This window comes from Salvelinus alpinus, chromosome 7 (assembly GCF_045679555.1).
Source record: "Salvelinus alpinus chromosome 7, SLU_Salpinus.1, whole genome shotgun sequence".
NCBI lineage: Eukaryota > Metazoa > Chordata > Actinopteri > Salmoniformes > Salmonidae > Salvelinus > Salvelinus alpinus.
In genome coordinates, this window is record NC_092092.1 from 35,492,011 (window position 1) to 35,510,078 (window position 18,068).

The 18,068-nt window shown below is 40.6% G+C and overlaps 2 protein-coding genes across 3 annotated transcripts in view; both read right to left on the reverse strand.

Annotated features, from left to right (window-relative positions):
• Positions 1–4,087, reverse strand: part of asah2 (N-acylsphingosine amidohydrolase 2) — a 14,846-nt gene extending 10,759 nt beyond the window's left edge. Inside the window, exons 1-8 of the mRNA XM_071410017.1 lie at positions 3,951–4,087; positions 3,305–3,446; positions 2,964–3,070; positions 2,522–2,665; positions 2,172–2,348; positions 1,833–1,960; positions 1,613–1,690; positions 1,314–1,434 (exon numbers count right to left, since the gene is read on the reverse strand). Coding sequence (XP_071266118.1) covers positions 1,314–1,434; positions 1,613–1,690; positions 1,833–1,960; positions 2,172–2,348; positions 2,522–2,665; positions 2,964–3,070; positions 3,305–3,437 — 888 coding nt within the window. The 5' untranslated portion in view covers positions 3,438–3,446; positions 3,951–4,087. The remainder of the gene's footprint in view (positions 1–1,313; positions 1,435–1,612; positions 1,691–1,832; positions 1,961–2,171; positions 2,349–2,521; positions 2,666–2,963; positions 3,071–3,304; positions 3,447–3,950) is intronic.
• LOC139580892 (phosphatidylcholine:ceramide cholinephosphotransferase 1-like) lies at positions 3,646–17,954 on the reverse strand. 2 transcript variants are annotated; one of them, XM_071410024.1, is made up of 6 exons: positions 17,627–17,954; positions 16,270–17,014; positions 14,555–14,672; positions 7,077–7,230; positions 6,724–6,890; positions 3,646–6,593 (listed from the first exon to the last, which is right to left on the reverse strand). In XM_071410024.1, exons 2-6 carry the CDS (start codon positions 16,788–16,790, stop codon positions 6,414–6,416), a joined length of 1,140 nt encoding a protein of 379 aa, XP_071266125.1. In that variant the 5' UTR covers positions 16,791–17,014; positions 17,627–17,954; the 3' UTR covers positions 3,646–6,413. The 2 variants fall into 2 exon arrangements, with proteins under 2 accessions (XP_071266125.1, XP_071266124.1); XM_071410023.1 differs by having other exon boundaries at positions 16,180–17,014.
• Between the last annotated feature and the right edge of the window lie 114 nt (positions 17,955–18,068).

Consider the following 18,068-nt stretch of genomic DNA (forward strand, 5'->3'; position numbering starts at 1 on the left):
TGGACTCCAGACAAATTTCCACCGGTCTAATGTCCATTGCTCGTGTTTCTTGGCCCAAGCAAGTCTCTTCTTCGTATTGGTGTCCTTTAGTAGTGGTTCCTTTGCAGCAATTCGACCATAAAGGCCTGATTCACGCAGTCTCCTCTGAACAGTTGATGTTGAGATGTGTCTGTTACTTGAACTCTGTGAAGCATTTATTTGGGCTGCATTTTCTGAGGCTGGTAACTTATCCTCTGCAGCAGAGGTAACTTTGGGTTTTCCTTTCCTGTGGCAGTCCTCATGAGAGCCAGTTTCATCATAGCGCTTGATGGATTTTGCGACTGCACTTGAAGAAACTTTCAAAGTTCTTGAAATTTTCCGGATTGACTGACCTTCATTCGTCTTGAAGTAATGATGGACTGTCATTTCTCTTTGCTTATTTGAGCTGTTTTTGCCATAAAACATCGACTTGGTCTTTTACCAAATAGGGCTATCTTCTGTATACCACCCCTACCTTTTCAAAACACAACTGATTGGTTCAAACGCATTAAGGAAAGAAATTCCACAAATTAACAAGACACACCTTTTAATTGAAATGCATTCCAGGTGACTACCTCATGAAGCTGGTTGAAAGAACGCCAAGAGTGTGAAAAGCTGTCATCAAGGCAAAGGGTGGCTACTTTGAAGAATCTAAAATATATTTTGATTTGTTTAACACTTTTTTGGTTACTACATGATTCCATAATATTTGTTATTTCATAGTGTTGATGTCTTCACTATTATTTTACAATGTAGAAAATAGTAAAAATAAATGAGTAGGTGTGTCCAAACTTTTGCCTGGTACTCTATATATTCCATATATTACACAATGTAATATACGTAATATATTTCATATACATATTTACTTTATTAATCAATACTTAAAATGTTCCCAGCTCTAATGAACTCATACCCCAATTTAGCTTATCAAAACCAAGTTTTGCATATGTAAGCAGTCTGAAAGTTTTGATTTTGTTAAAGAAAGAAATCAAAGCTCAGCTCTCGAGTGATTGTGGAGAGCTAGGTTTAATCAACTTGCATAACGGAGAACTGCATTAACATGATTTAATTACAGAAGTTAAGTTAATTACACATTCAGCCCAAAGTGCAGAAAAATAACATTTAGATTGGCTCTATTTATTTGTTCCACACAGGCTCTCAACAGACTCGAGTCACTCTCCCAACACACACATTCAATCATTCTGTAGTTGCAATGGGGAAACGGCCAACAGCCACCACGTCTCTATTATACTAAATATGACAATGTTGATTGGACAAGGATAATGAAACCTCACCTCTCCAGGCAAGAAGCCAATGTTTTTCTCCTGCTCCAGTAGGTAAGAGGCATAGCCCATGTTATCACTGCTGACCATCTGATTGGTGTAGTTCATACTGACAGCATGGACAGCGAACCAGCTGAAAGTGACAGTGCCATATGTCAATGGGTCTGATAAATGTGAACCAACGGGTCAGAGGGCCTCAGAGACATCTCACTGCCAGTCTCATAAGTCATTATAGCCAGATTTTGACACCAACAGGCCACAGGTTGGTTTTTTATGATGCACATAAGAGGTGGAAACGTGTTTCCTTTTACCTGAGCATGCCCATACCATCTCCATCCAGGTCTGTGAACTTCAGAAGTGTGACCTGCTTGTCTGTGTTGGATTTATACCTGTAAAAGGTTGTATGATTGAGAGTCTACAATACAAACCAATTTCTGAAACATTCATTAATATGAACAAGCCTGGTCTACAAGCTATATCCTGTATTTATACTTTGTGAGCTACAGTATAAAAAAAATGGTACAAACATACTTGTTCCTCTCCTCTGCAGGGTTGTTGAGGTAGGAGTGAGGACTTCTGTTTAGGTTGCTCTCCTCGAGCTCTCCTTTGCTCATGTAGATTCTCCCAGGTTTTATATTCCTGTGTGCTATAGCAATGCTCTAAGTGGACACATAAGGTTTTATTGTCAAACCGCAAACTCCAACAGCATTTTCACTAGTTCATCCATTTTATTGTCTTAGAATACCATATATAGCGAAGTAATGCAACTCAAGTACTGTAATGCATAAAACGTGATCAATATTGTCAACTTGAGGCAGTACGATATATGGACTTATATATTGCAGTCAGGAGTGACATAGGGACAGGCACCTTGACAATTCCATTGACGATGGCTTTGATGGAGGGTTTGATGTAACCTTTACTAGTGATCATGAAGAGGGTGTATTGGAAGTACCCACCCAGACCAGAGTGTGTGTGGGTGCCGCTCAGAATCACGTTGTCCTGTCTGTACAGGTTACCATATTTCACCTCAAGTTCCTTCAGCACCTAAAACACATTGCATTGGATGAGACAACACTGACTACTAATTCAAACGTATGCATTTTTTGAGTGTGTTTTATAGTGCATTTGCATTCTCCATTTCCGTCAGCCTCCTCCTTGATTCTGAAAGCTAATAGAGCTTAACGTGTGTGTGTGTAGTTCGGTACACTGTAGCTCACCTCCAGCCGTAGCCTCTGAGAGACCATGCCGATGTCAGCTGTCACAAACACCACCCTCTTGCTCCCATTATCCACAATAAAGGCCCTGCTGAAGAGGCGTGTGTGGATACCCGCAGCAGTCTGCTCCAAGTTCGCATAGCCCATCTGGAATGAAGATATACCATTAACTTCCCTGGTTTATGGCATTGTAAGTGCAAACTGTAAACAACTAAAAACGAGGACTCCTTATCATAGATCTCATCTCATTGTCTCATCATAAATGCTATTACAGATTCTTATCAGGTATTTCTCAATGTGGGTGGGTCAATCTCAGCCACATCTCCATGACAATGATTTGTGAGCATACAAGAGACGCCACTAGTGTAATGCAAGAAGCATGCATGACTTTTTATGAAAATAGTCAAGAAAAGTTCCGGGGTCCTGAAGGACCGTTGCCACTCACCAGGGGGACATCCCCAGGGGGTCCTGTGCAGTCTGCTCTGCCCACCCCTATGAGGTATGGGTTCTCATGTGGTCCTGCAGTAGGACTTACTGTAGGCTCTGGTTCCTCTGTAGTCAAAAAACATGACACATCAGTTGTTCATACCATCAAAAATAAACACATGTTTCTGAATTAGACTTTTATAAATAAAAGGAATGTAGATTTCATTTTTGGCAGTCATGTGGTCAAGGAACGTTTACTCGTATTCGTAAATAAACAACATGATAAACCCCTGCTATCTCGCACTAAAATAACAAACTGCCCACATGCGCAAAAGCAGACAAGCGGACATGAACTCTTACGCAATCGGTCTTCCCAGTGGACGGCCATGACTGAGATGAGCCCCACAGATACTGCGGTCATGACCACAAACAGGACCATGAGGGTGACTTCGAGGGTGCTCAGGCCACAGCACACCGTTTTCCCCCGAGCCATGGCCCAACGCTAAGCATAACAGACATTGTGGTAAGAATGTTAATAGAGGCACTTCTTAGAAATGTGAGAAGTGCTTCATGAACGAAAGTCATTCAGCTTAAAGCTTGACAGAAGCACACTAATGATACGCTTGTATTAGAAAATTATAGCAAATAGAAGAAAGAAACGGTTATTGAAAAACGTAATAAAATCTGTTAATGCTGCATCATTTCATTCTGTTTTTTGCATGGATTTATTTTGCAACTGGACAGAAAAGTTGAAACTGTCTAAGTTGACAATATTCCTCAAGCAATCACAACTGTTGAAGCTCCAATTCTTTCAAACATTGAATGACATTCCAAGATAACAACAGTCAATAGCAGAATCATTTCTAGTTCACTGCAGAATGACACGTCATAGCACACCACGAGAGCATAACGGGTGTTTGTCATGGAGTAGAAAATGCCATTACCCGTACATAAGAATCACATTTCAACGTAGCAAAGCAACATGGTAAAAGCATGTCATACTCACATATTGTTTACACGCTCCTTGAGCGAAGGATCAATATCTTCAGGAGAAAAAGACAACACAAATGGAATTGTGTCTAACAGACCGACAAGGTTATAGTGTACAGTCCTGGAACTAAGGTAACATGACTTGACTGATATTTTTTTTACAGCCTGTATTGAAAACAACCCATTCGTACAATAAAATACATCTCAGCCTTGTCCAAGGGTGGCTTTGTTACATAACTATTAGATATAACTTAGAAGTATTTTTCACTCCAAAGGTCATAGATGCATATGGTTGATTACATTGTGAAATAATATACACGTGACCAAACTGAGCAGAGAAAGATCACTTCTTCAGTACATACATACAACAATCACAGATTAAGTGTGCTACATAGGATTTATTTCCTATCGGATACATTTTTCCCATGGTTTCACCACAATCAGCTCTTCTCATTGGGTGGTTAACAGGACAGTTCTGAGGTATACATTTCATTTGAGGAGAGGGGCATTTGGGTCAGTCTTCATCAGTAAGCAATTTCCTATCGGATACCTTTTTCCCATGGTTACACCACAATCAGCTCTTCTTTTTGGGTGGTTAACAGGACAGTTCTGAGGTATACATTTCATTTGAGGAGAGGGGCATTTGGGTCAGTCTTCATCAGTAAGCAGGGACATTGTCATGACCCCTCAATAAAACCTCACTGTGTTAACCTCTCTCTCCATCACACTGACCTACAATTTGGTCAAAGGACAGCCCACACAATGCAGCTATTTGGCATAATAGGCAAGAAATTACATGACATAGAGAGTCTAATATTCCCCTAACAGAGAAAAACACAAGCAATAATCAATGTAATAAATAAATCAATAGAAAATAAGAAATTAGTCAGAATTTTTTTTTTCAAACATGATTGCCTTGGAAAGACACTGAATGGATTCAAAGAATTACATGATTCTTTACATTCAGAAACAAGGAGAAAATGTAATGGAGTCATAATTGTTCAAGTGTGTGCGTGCTATATCGGTGATCAGCATCAGGATAATTCAAGCATCGTCCTATCTGTTCCAGTCTAAACACTGATGTATAACTTTAAAACGGTCATTCAATTCAACATGAATACATTAGTGAGGACACTGCTACACTTACTATACAATCATAACAAGAAAGGCACTGAGGAACATTGTTACTAATTCTTATCTCCTTTTCACTCTCTTTTGTCTCCCAACTGTAGAAATCTAAAGCATTAATTTGAAAAATAAATCTGTTATATCAGACTAGTCTCATAGACTAGACGTAACATAGTAAATGTAAATCTGGGACACTGAAATTAGTGGTTAGTTAAGGAAAAATGAAAGGAGGGTGCTTGGTCGGGGTGGATGGATGGGCTTTTAACGTGAACATATAGCATTGCGTGTTTTAGTCTCATCACGGACAACTTTAGCATTCTAGCTAATTAGCAACTTTGCAAGTACTTACTACTTTTAGCTACTTTGCAATTACTTAGCATGTTAGCTAACCTTTCCCCTAACACGTTAACCTAACTCCTAACCCTACCCCAAATCTTAACCCCTAGCCTAGCTAAGGTTAGCCAGCTAGCTAACTGTAGCGTTAGCAACCTTGCCACCTAGCTAACGTTATCCACAATTAATTGGAATTCGTAACATATCATATATTTAGCAAATTCGTAACATATTATACGAATTGAAATTCGTAACATATTGTACGAATTGCAATTTGTAACATATCATACGAAATGTAATTTGTAGCATATCATACGAATTGTAATTCGTAACATAATACGAAATGGATAACGAACATCCACAAAAGAATGCGCACCATATGAAACGTAAAATAGCATACTAAATGGAGTGTCTTGGATTTACATACAGAATAATACGAAATGCTCTGAGACCACGTTGTTTATATACTTAGGAAATGGTTTGCACTACAAAAAGCGCCTCCTGCTTCATGACAGGTCAGTTCTCAATGCTACAGCACGTCTTTTGAACCAAAACTTGGTAAAACATTTGAGCATGAAAGACTAAACATTTGGAACAGCCCAATTGCCGTGACAAACATGATTGTTTCGTTCAATTTCAGCAACAGAGTATCTGTAACAATTACAGAGAGAGATATTGGTGTTCACATATATAGTTACATGTCCTATTGTTAACTGAACTAGATCTGGACCTGACAAAGAAAATGCTTGTGATCCACTCACTGGAAACCCTTATAGCTTTCAGATTAGATGATAGACTGTTTTCCAATGTGAAATGTTTTGGCTGAAGCGATGGTTGGTCACAGTGCTAGCCAGTTGGACTGGAGTGTGCGTTACAGGAGAACACAAAAGGGAAATGGAACAGCTACAGATCTTGACTGATAGGGCATCTTCTTGTGATTAGATATAGCACTTTTAGGAGTGTAGTTAAGAGTCCTACACCATGTCCTTCTAGGGGGGGGGGGGGTCAATTCCTCCTGTCACGGGCACACAGTGTCGATCCGGCTGTACTTCACTTGACTCCACTGGGCCGATCGCCATGACAGCGGCATCTGGTAGTTCCGAGGGACGATGCCTGTGACATTCTGTTCAAGGTACTGGAAAAATCGGTACCACCACACCCTTGAGAAAAAGTTGCTCTGCGATGATTCCTTTAGCGCCTGTGAAACAAATAAAAATGTTCATGAATAACACCATTCCATAATTGTTGCACATACAAGTGATATTAGTCCATTATAGGGTAATTACATTGGTTATTCCACTAGTAAGTGTGACCAAATATAGACTTACTTGCTGGTTGGCCATGGTGTGGTACCACCAGAATAGGCGTGTGGTGATGAAGTAAGCCACCGCCACGTCTATAGAGTAGTGGTCATGAGCCAGGAGAATGCAGAAGAGTCCCACAGCACAGAGCAGCCAGCAGATCCAGTGGTACCACCATAACTTTTTGGGGGAATCTATGAGAAACAGAAAATACCTTTTATTTCATGCAACCAATCAAACATGTGTTTTTTCAACAGTCAGATATCAGATTGAATCATTCTTACAATATACCACCAGGTGTCTCTGTTGCTCCAAAATAAACATTATAGGCAGGTTTTTACTAAGAGAGGCTATGCAGTAGTTTTGTGTAGCCTACTTACACTCTTTAATGAAGAGATAGGTGAGTGTCAGCATGACTGTGTGGCCACTGTAAAGGTAGTCCCCACACATGTGGTGGGAGCCAGTGATGGTCATGCCTCCTCCTGCAATCATCTTCATCACTCGGCTCATTTGGGATGCCCAGTCACCAAACAGCTACAACAGGAAAAAAACATCACAAAAGTGTGTGAAGTTAGTGTGCTCCAGAAAGGCATAAGCACATGAAATCAGACTTATTCAACAACAATACAGTAACATTTGTATCTGTGTAAAGGTTTCAACAGTATCGCTAATTATAGTTAGATTCACAGGAAATTATAGTTAGACTCACCCCTACCATGTTCACTAGGCCTATACTGTATGACTCACACTAACTTTAGGGGGGGGGAACTCTCATGAGGAACTCACTGATTCACCACTGCTTCGTGATATCACTGAACAGACGTGCTAACGGTCGGGAGCATTGAGGTTAGCCACAGTAGGCGAAGTCATCATGTGCAGTCCAACAAAAAAAAATCCAGCCGTTGAGTCTCGAAACCGTTCCAAACATTGGCTGCAGATATATTGACGTCTTAATGGGAGGGCATACAGTAGATCAGCTTTTACTACAGCATGGCTGAGGTGAAACTGCTGAAGAAATGGGTCTACAGTCATATTGACAAATGCTGTCTACTATCCATTAAAATGGGACCAACGTTGCCACAAACGAAAAATAAATCCTCCAAAGAGGCATACATCGTCTGTTGTCGTTTAATGTGAGAACGTCTCCGGTTCTTTTTTAACCGACACTAGCTATGTTTCCATTAACTTGTCCAGTGAATTTGTTGTCGACATTTAAAAAGTTTGCATAGAAAATAAATGCGACAATTGCATGCCACGGTGCATTTCCATTTAACTAGCTTGTGTCGATAAAAATTGCTAGATGTAACAAAAGAAACAAAAAAACAAACCTACAGTGTCTAATAAAAATTAAGTGGTTGAAGTGTTTCCATTTCCCATTTAGGCAAATTGCGCATTAGGCCTAATAAAATGGCGACAGCCTGAAGCCTATGCCATCCCACCTATTTGTTTCATGTCTCAGGTAGTTTGCGAAAGCCAGCATGGATAGAATGCAATAATTGACTAATATTTGCCATATTCTAATAATTATCATGTGTCAACATAACGCTACAGTCGTGCCATGGTGAAACTTGCTCTCCTATTGATCTAAAATAATTGGATGGTGAAACTTGACAGCCAACCAGAAAAGCAAGGTGAAGCCATTCAGGCATTATTGAACTTTTTTATAGTTGAAAAAAATATATATTTTGCAAGCAGTAGGCACTTAGAATGATTCTATGGTATATTGGCATTCGCACAATTTAGTGTGCATCCCGCCACCTACTGTGTGGGATGTACAAACTACCAAAAAAACAAACAATAAATAAACCAAACAACTGTTCCGTTAAAAATAAAAATAGATCTGATCCCTACACAGGCTCAAGATGAGCCTGGGAGGGCGGGCCATCTTCCGGCGCCAGTACCGCTTGCAAGTCTTCAGATGCAAAACCCTTGAGTCCCCCAAAAAATTCTGCTGGAGCCACAATAATGTCCAGCTTCTTTGAGACGTAAAGTTTATATAAGTAACTTTTAACTGGCAGCAAACATTTACTACAGGCTGTGGTGCATCCACTACTATATGTTAACTAGCGTCACTTGTTTTCTCAACTCCTTTAAATCGCCTCCGCATAGGAGATTTGATTGACCAATAACTTTGCTCTAAACTTGTTTCTGAACAATTCACCATGCTGCCAACATGACCGAGTGGCGCAGATTACTGTTCAATTTGAGAAGGGCGGTCCTCCCTCACCTCTTTTTCCCCCATTCACGTCACAGCAGAGGTGGAAAAAGAACCCAACTGTCATACTTGAGTAAAAGTAAAGATACCTTAAAAGAAAATGACTCAAGTAAAAGTCAACCAGTAAAATTCTACTTGAGTAAAAGTCTAAAAGTATTTGGTTTAAAATATACTTTAGTATCAAAAGTAAAAGATAAATAATTTCTAATTCCTTATATTAAGCACCATTTCTTGTTTTTTTAATTTACGGGAAAGCCAGGGACACACTCCAACACTCAGACATCATTTACAAACAAAGCATTTGAGGTTAGTGAGTCCGCCATATCAGAGGCAGTAGGGATGACCAGGGATGTTCGGTTGATAAGTGCGTGTTTGACTATTTTCCTGTCCTGAAAGCATTCAAAATGTAACAGGTACTTTTGGGTGTCGAGGAAAATGTATGGAGTAAAAAGTACAATATTTTCTTAAGGAATGGAGTGAAGTAAAAGTAGTCAAAAATATAAATAATAAAGTGAAGTACAGACACTGAAAAAAAACTACTTAAGTAGTACTTTAAAGTATTTTTTACTTACAGTTGAAGTCGGAAGTTTACATACACCTTAGCCAAAAACATTTAAACTCAGTTTTTCACAATTCCTGACATTTAATCCTAGTAAAACTTCCCTGTCTTAGGTCAGTTAGGATCACCACTTTATTTTAAGAATGTGAAACGTCTGAATAATAGTAGAGGGAATGATTTATTTCAGCTTTTATTTCTTTCAGAAGTTTACATACACTCAGTTAGTATTTGGTAGCATTGCCTTTCAATTGTTTAACTTGGGTCAAACATTTAGGGTAGCCTTCCAAAAGCATCCCACAATAAGTTTGGCCCATTCCTCCTGACAGAGCTGGTGTAACTGAGTCAGGTTTGTAGGACTCCTTGCTCGCACACGCTTTTTCAGTTCTGCCCACACAATTTCTATAGGATTCAGATCAGGGCTTTTTGTGATGGCCACTCCAATACCTTGACTTTGTTGTCCTTAAGCCATTTTACCACAACTTTGGAAGTATGCTTGGGGTCATTGTCCATTTGGAAGACTCAGTTGCGACCAAGCTTTAACTTGCTGACTGATTTCGATATGTTGCTTCAATATATCCACATCATTTTCCTCCCTCATGATGCCATCTATTTTCTGAAGTGCTCCCTCCTGCAGCAAAGCACCCCCACAACATGATGCTGCCACCCCCGTGCTTCACGTTTAGGATGGTGTTCTTCGGCTTGCAAGCCTCCCCCTTTTCCCTCCAAACATAACGATGGTCATTATGACCAAACAGTTCTATTTTTGTTTCATCAGACTAGAGGACATTTCTCCAAAAAGTACGATCTTTGTCCCCATGTGCAGTTGCAAACTGTAGTCTGGCTTTTTTATGGCAGTTTTGGAGCAGTGGCTTCTTCCTTGCTGAGCGGCCTTTCAGGTTATGTCGATATAGGACTCGTTTTACTGTGGATAGAGATACTTTTGTACCTGTTTCCTCCAGGATCTTCACAAGGTCCTTTGCTGTTGTTCTGGGATTGATTTGCACTTTTCGCAACAAAGCACGTTCATCTCTAGGAGACAGAACACGTCTCCTTCCTGAGTGGTATGACGGCTGTGTGGTCCCATGGTGTTTATACTTGCGTACTATTGTTTGTACAGATGAACGTGGTACCTTCAGGCGTTTGGGAATTGCTCGCAAGGATGAACCAAACTTGCGGAGGTCTACACAATTTTTTTCTGAGGTCTTGGCTGATTTCTTTTGATTTTCCCATTATGTCAAGCAAAGAGGCACTGAGTTTGAAGGTAGGCCTTGAAATACATCCACAGGTACACCTCCAATTGACTCAAATTATGTCAATTAGCCTATCAGAAGCTTCTAGAGCCATGACATCATTTTCTGGAATTTCCCAAGCTGTTTAAAGGCACAGTCAACTTAGTGTATGTAAACTTCTGACCCACTGGAATTGTGATACAGTGAATTATAAGTGAAATAATCTGTCTGTAAACATTTTTGGGAAAAATGAATTGTGTCATGCACAAAGTAGATGTCCTAACCGACTTGCCAAAACTATAGTTTGTTAATAAGAAATTTGTGGAGAGGTTGAAAAACGAGTTTTAATGACTCCAACCTAAGTGTATGTAAATTTCCGACTTCAACCGTAAGTACTTTATACCACTACGTCACGGGCCATAGAACGGTCCCAGCATAATCGAATCCGCCCTTTGAATGGCGCTCCGGTGTGTAACGACCAGTGGTGGTGAGTATAACCAGATATTGGAATATAATGACTTAGGTTTTAGAATTAGGTTTTTCCATACTCCTGAGCACCCCAGTCCAACTAGGGCAAAACGAAATAATGGATGCAGGTATGGTAGTAGCCAACTAATATCTGAGTCTGACTAATACAGTGAACTAGAATCAAGAACCGTAATGGCGTTGCCAGCCTGAATCTAATCCAATCTGGAGCTACAATCAGTCTAATGCATCTGTAAAGCATAAAATTAGTTTCCATTAGTTACCACAGTTAAAAAGTCAAAAATGTATTTAAACAAAAATTAGCTTTTTGGTCTTAATTTAAGGTTAGGCATAAGATTAGCGGTGTGGTTAAGGGTTAGGGTTTATCACATTTTAAGAAGAAACATTTTAGAAATAGGGGGCCTGTATGACTTTGTATCTTGATCCGAGTTACTTCCTTGATGACACAGACAGCTTCATCAAAGGTAATGAGAGTTCCGTGAAAAGTGAAAAAAATACCCGGTTTGATAAATCAATTTCCCAGCCAAGCAGATACATGTAGTAATCATTTTGGATGTGAATTGGATATTCAAAAAGCTTTGTCCTTTCTTATAACAAAATGCAATTTACCACACCACCTCATAAGATGAGGAAGTACATTGTTTGTAAGGATTGCCTGCTGTAATTGTTTCAGAGATATCCAGTTTGCAGCCTAACATGCACCATAGAGAAGACCAGCAAGAGGACCCTCAGCGGGCCAGGAGCTGATCTACGCTGTCATGGGCCAGGAGCTGACCTACGCTGTCATGCCTATTAATGGGGCGCCAGAATTAGGTAGGTTTAGTCTGACCTGTTCAAACTTCAACATAGTATATGTTTGTTTGTCAGATATCACCTATCCTAACTGCCATTGGTTATAGAACAGTGACTATGTGTGTATGTGTTCACAGAGGCATCTATGGAGCCAGCACATGGAGACTTGCAAGATGATGTGATGAAGTCCAGACTGACAGAATGGCTTGATACGGATGTCTCTGAACGGAGAGCCCTGGCACTCAGCATAAAATTTTACTAGACAACTTTCACTTGTATTGTTTTTAAAATTATTGAATTGATGATATCAAACCAATATGGGGAAGGAAAAACCCTAAGTATTCTGTACCAGGATCATGGAACTCCTGTTGTATACGGGACACCACACAGGAAGGTATGACCACTCTGACATGTTTGCCAAGGTAGCCCCATTACCACCAGACAAAATGCCAATAGGCACAGTATCTGTATCAGCTGGGAATGACAATGACAGGTGCACATTGATATATTAGCAAAACACTGCTTCTATGGTATTACTACATTTGAAAGTTATCAAAACACTTAGTTTAGAACATCTACATAAATTCAGCAAGTCACCATACATCTACCTGTAGTTATTGAACTCAAACTGCAGGAGTTTGGTTTGTTGTAATTGAGTGAGGGAAAATGGATACGGGCAAGGTTCTGACATATGGGTGTGTCTTGGTGGTGGCAAGGACACACCCAAGAAACACCCACATCAAACCACATCCTCAACCCAACACGCGTTTGGCTTCTGTGACTTCTGCAAGCATTTCCTGAGGAGCAAGCCAAAGAAATGAGGCCAAATCAAAGGGTGCAGTTCCTCTCTCTAAGACATAAGGCTACTTACTACACAGTCATGTACAGTGAGGGAAAAAAGTATTTGATCCCCTGCTGATTTTGTACGTTTGCCCACTGACAAAGAAATTATCAGTCTATAATTTTAATGGTAGGTTTATTTGAACAGTGAGAGACAGAATAACAACAAAAATATCCAGAAAAATGCATGTCAAAAATGTTATAAATTGATTTGCATTTTAATGAGGGAAATAAGTATTTGACCCCTTCTCAATCAAAAAGATTTCTGGCTCCCAGGTGTCTTTCATACAGGTAACGAACGGAGATTAGGAGCACACTCTTAAAGGGAGTGCTCCTAATCTCAGTTTCTTACCTGTATAAAAGATACCTGTCCACAGAAGCAATCAATCAATCAGATTCCAAACTCTCCACCATGGCCAAGACCAAAGAGCTCTCCAAGGATGTCAGGGACAAGATTGTAGACCTACACAAGGCTGGAATGGGCTACAAGACCATCGCCAAGCAGCTTGGTGAGAAGGTGACAACAGTTTCTGTGATTATTCGCAAATGGAAGAAACACAAAAGAACTGTCAATCTCCCTCAGCCTGGGGCTCCATGCAAGATCTCACCTCGTGGAGTTGCAATGATCATGAGAACGGTGAGGAATCAGCCCAGAACTACACAGGAGGATCTTGTCAATGATCTCAAGGCAGCTGGGACCATAGTCATCAAGAAAACAATTGGTAACACACTATGCCGTGAAGGACTGAAATCCTGCAGCACCCGCAAGGTCCCCCTGCTCAAGAAAGCACATATACATGCCCGTCTGAAGTTTGCCAATGAACATTGAATGATTCAGAGGACAACTGGGTGAACGTGTTGTGGTCAGATGAGACCAAAATGGAGTTCTTTGGCATCAACCCAACTTGCCGTGTTTGGAGGAGGAGGAATGCTGCCTATGACCCCAAGAAACCATCCCCACCGTCAAACATGGAGGTGGAAACATTATGCTTTGGGGGTGTTTTTCTGATAAAGGGACAGGACAACTTCACCGCATCAAAGGGACGATGGACGGGGCCATGTACCGTCAAATCTTGGGTGAAAACCTCCTTCCCTCAGCCAGGGTATTGAAAATGGGTCGTGGATGGGTATTCCAGCATGACAATGACCCAAAACACACGGCCAAGGCAACAAAGGAGTGGCTCAAGAAGAAGCACATTAAGGTCCTGGAGTGGCCTAGCCAGTCTCCAGACCTTAATCCCATAAAAAATCTGTGGAGGGAGCTGAAGGTTCGAGTTGCCAAACATCAGCCTCGAAACCTTAATGACTTACTTGAAGAAGATCTGCAAAGAGGAGTGGGACAAAATCCCTCCTGAGATGTGTGCAAACCTGGTGGCCAACTACAAGAAACGTCTGACCTCTGTGATTGCCAACAAGGGTTTTGCCACCAAGTACTAAGTCATGTTTTGCAGAGGGGTCAAATACTTATTTCCCTCATTAAAATGCAAATCAATTCATAACATTTTTGACATGCGTTTTTCTGGATTTTTTTGTTGATATTCTGTCTCTCACTGTTCAAATAAACCTACCATTAAAATTATAGACTGATCATTTCTTTGTCAGCGGGCAAACGTACAAAATCAGCAGGGGATCAAATACTTTTTTCCCTCACTGTAACTTAGTATGCTATGTTTTTGCATAATGGAAAAATGCAACAAATATGGCATATTTCTGAGCCCAGGGAGAGGTGGTAAGTACCTTAGGAGAACACTTGAAATGCATCCCTGGCACGGGGAGTGTGGTGATGTACATGGTGATACACCTGTAGAGGTAGAGTGTGCCAACGATGAAGAAGAACCGCCGACCAACGATGGACCTGAGGATGAGAACGTTGTACATAAAGAATCAAGACCTGCTGGAGTGCTTAACCAGCACACTACTAGGGCTGTTGCGGTGACCGTATTACCGCCACACCGGCAGTCAAGAGTCATGACCGCAGTAAAATTCCACATGACCGTTGAGTCATGGCAATATCCTATTATGCTCTCTGGACATGCTTTGGTTGTACCCAAATGTAACTCAGTGCTCTATTGTCCCTCTAACAACTCTGAAATCAATGCAAATGCAATCAAAAATCACATCAAACACTTAAAATCACGATACTGTTTTGATTGTAAAACTCACCTCACTATGATCAATCAATTTGGAGAAGTTCAACAGGTTGTACCTGAGTGAAAACATGGTTGTTGTGTATGTTGTTTTAAAGCCTAACACAACTAAATGGACGACGCATTCGAAGGTGAATGCTTATGAAGGTAGAACTTGTGAATATGCATAGGCCTATATGAGAATAATTAAAATGATGATCGTGCCGATATACAATACATAGCCTAATATCCTACTGCATACTTAAGATGTCTTTGGTACATAATTGGTCTAGTCTATACTCCAAAATTAAACAAATTTGAGTAATCTTCTTTGAGTGTGGACTGTATTATTATGCTTACTGGATGGACTGGTTACCTTATGCTACGCTCCAAATGTTCTATCCACACGTCTGGGAGAGAACATATAGGCCTAGGCGATGCTGTTGGTTCATTGATTATGTAGGGCGGCTTAGAGTTGGCCTACAATTATAGTGAATTTGTATTTGATTTTGAATAGCCTAGTAATAGGCTGCTGACATTACCTTTAGCTACAGAATCTCACCAACATGCATTTCCATCTCATTTCTCGAGCGCACAGAGAGAGGAGCTGTCAACAGTTTAATTTAATGTTTAGTTTTTACCACTAAAAAGAGGAGGATCCCAGCTGCTACTATTTATATTTTTCTGCTAATATTAAGCACATTCTCCATGCTCCCCTATAAAACCGGAGTAGCCTACCCGGCATGATTGAAAAACGATGATATGATATATGATATGCATACGGATGATATGTCTTTTTTCCCCTGACCCTAAATCAAAACTAATTTTACATATTAGTAAAGACCAGATTAAATTGAGAATAGTCTGATGGGTGAAAATATGATCACTTGATGAGAGAACAGCGTGTGCAGCCTGAGGCAAGCTTTTGTTGCAACTTTCTCACATCACCAATAGCCTAAAGTCACATTACGCAGCCCATATACGTATGATTTCTAAGACATTTTAAGGTTTGTCTCATTCACAAGTTGCCAAATAACAAAAAATCAAGCATATAGGACCTGTTTCAAATTATCACTTATACGCTCAACATAGGAACTTCATATGCGCACTCGATCCGGAACGGGAGAAATATAATATCTATTTTATTCAGCTAAGTTGAAATATATTCTCCTTACTATAAAATCATATCATGTAAAATAATGGCACGGGACTTAAAAGCATATCTTGGTCATTTACCTATATTTTAACAGTGCCCACTGTAGAAGCCATAGGACGACCAGTATCATGCCATTGATTTCGCATATAGAAAAAGCCCAGTCTACTCGCCCGAAAAAGTCAAAGAACTTGTCTGGCAGGGGTGGAGTGGCCTCCTTGGCAGGCACACGTTCGTGGACCACGGAGATCATAATGGTGGTGAAGATGAAGCAGATCATGGCGTAGACAAAAGCCACGCCCGTCTTCCCCCACTCCTCAGGAAACGGAGAGCGGGTGATCTCAGGCATGGGGATCTGGATCCGCTCCTTGTGGAACTCATTGACCACACCGTTCCTCTTGGGCTTGTTCCCATTAACCTCACTGTTGACGGCCAAGATGGCGTGTCCGTTGGCATGCCCGTTTTTATGCGTTTCAATGTGGTGCTCTATCCTGAGAGTCTCCATCTTGTCCAGGAGCTGTCTGCCTCCGTCCAAGGTGACAAGGGCCAGAGGAGCCGTCTGGAAGTCTGCTTTAGAGAGCTGCAGGAGGCCCTTGCCGTTCAGGTGGCGTAAGGCCTCTGAGTATTCCTGCATTCCCACATCAGTCAGCCACAGGAGCACGTCCTTCGTTGACCAATGGACCACTTTCTTCATGTCAGACCCTGTGCCGTACGCGTTGCAAACAGAGGGAGAAACAATGGAGGGATAGTCCAGAGGTGTTCACAACTAACAAATCCTGAGCCCTCCTGAAGTCACACATCATGTGGTAAGCACATTGGGTGCTGCCGACAAATGGAGTATCCAGTCAGGTTTATCTAGAGGTTAACCCACCAAGGTGGGATTGAATTTTCAGCTGTTCGATGCAGTGACTTTTTGTACTAAAATGGGAGAAAAATAAAAACATTTGAATAAATATTCAAAATAAATTTGCATCACTTTGACATATTAGGCTTTATGTTCCCCTCAAACAATCAAGTATATCCTATACTGTATGTAATCTATTAAATAGTGTGATGACTCAAAGAAGAAAATAATTTTAACTATACAAAATGTATATTATTATAATATTCTTACATTAAAAAAAACTTTTATAATGGTAAAAGTAAAATATTCATAATGAGCGGACTAAAATTCGTCACCCATTCAACATATTTCGAAATGTCTACACACACACACAGGGCCACAGAATGTTGACACTTATGCACGCGCTCTCGTTCAAGAGGGCATGAGACTTCTATGTGGGAAGACAAAGCCAAAATGATCCGTTAAAATACCCGTTAAAAGGGCATTCAGGTGAGGAAGTAGCCAACAGCTACGTACAACAGTTATTTCATAAACACACACCGTCAACGACTAACTACTTGAACCATGTCTGATATTGTTCTTGTATCAATACAGTATAGCAGAGAAAGCAAATTCCGTTATGAGAGTCAAATACGTTTAAAATGTTTCACGCTCTGTGGAATAATTTTAAACAAATAACATTTTACCTTGTTGCTACTGTGTCTATGTTGCCGAATGAACCCCGATACGAAAATAGTTACGCTACACTATTCCTCGTAATGAACAAATAGGCAAATTGAGGCAACTTTATGTTAAGCGCGGGAGAGGTAACTTCCATGCAAGCCATTCGAAGAACTCGGGAGGGTGTGCTTACAGGGTGTGGCAACTGTATTTACAAATCTGTTCTCTCTTTCACCTCATGTGCTTTACATTAGCAAAAGGATCAAACGCCCATCGGAGCCATTTCTTCAGAAAAAATAAGTACGTCTTCTGACGTAATTCTAGTTACTGCTACCGGGTATCCTTGGGACGTCCCCAACCTCACTCCTGTGGTTTGAGTCGTAGGAGTCGACTCTTGCTCGACTCCCAAAACGGATGCGCACACACATACACACCTCATTAAACATTATATTTGATTTATTTAACTAG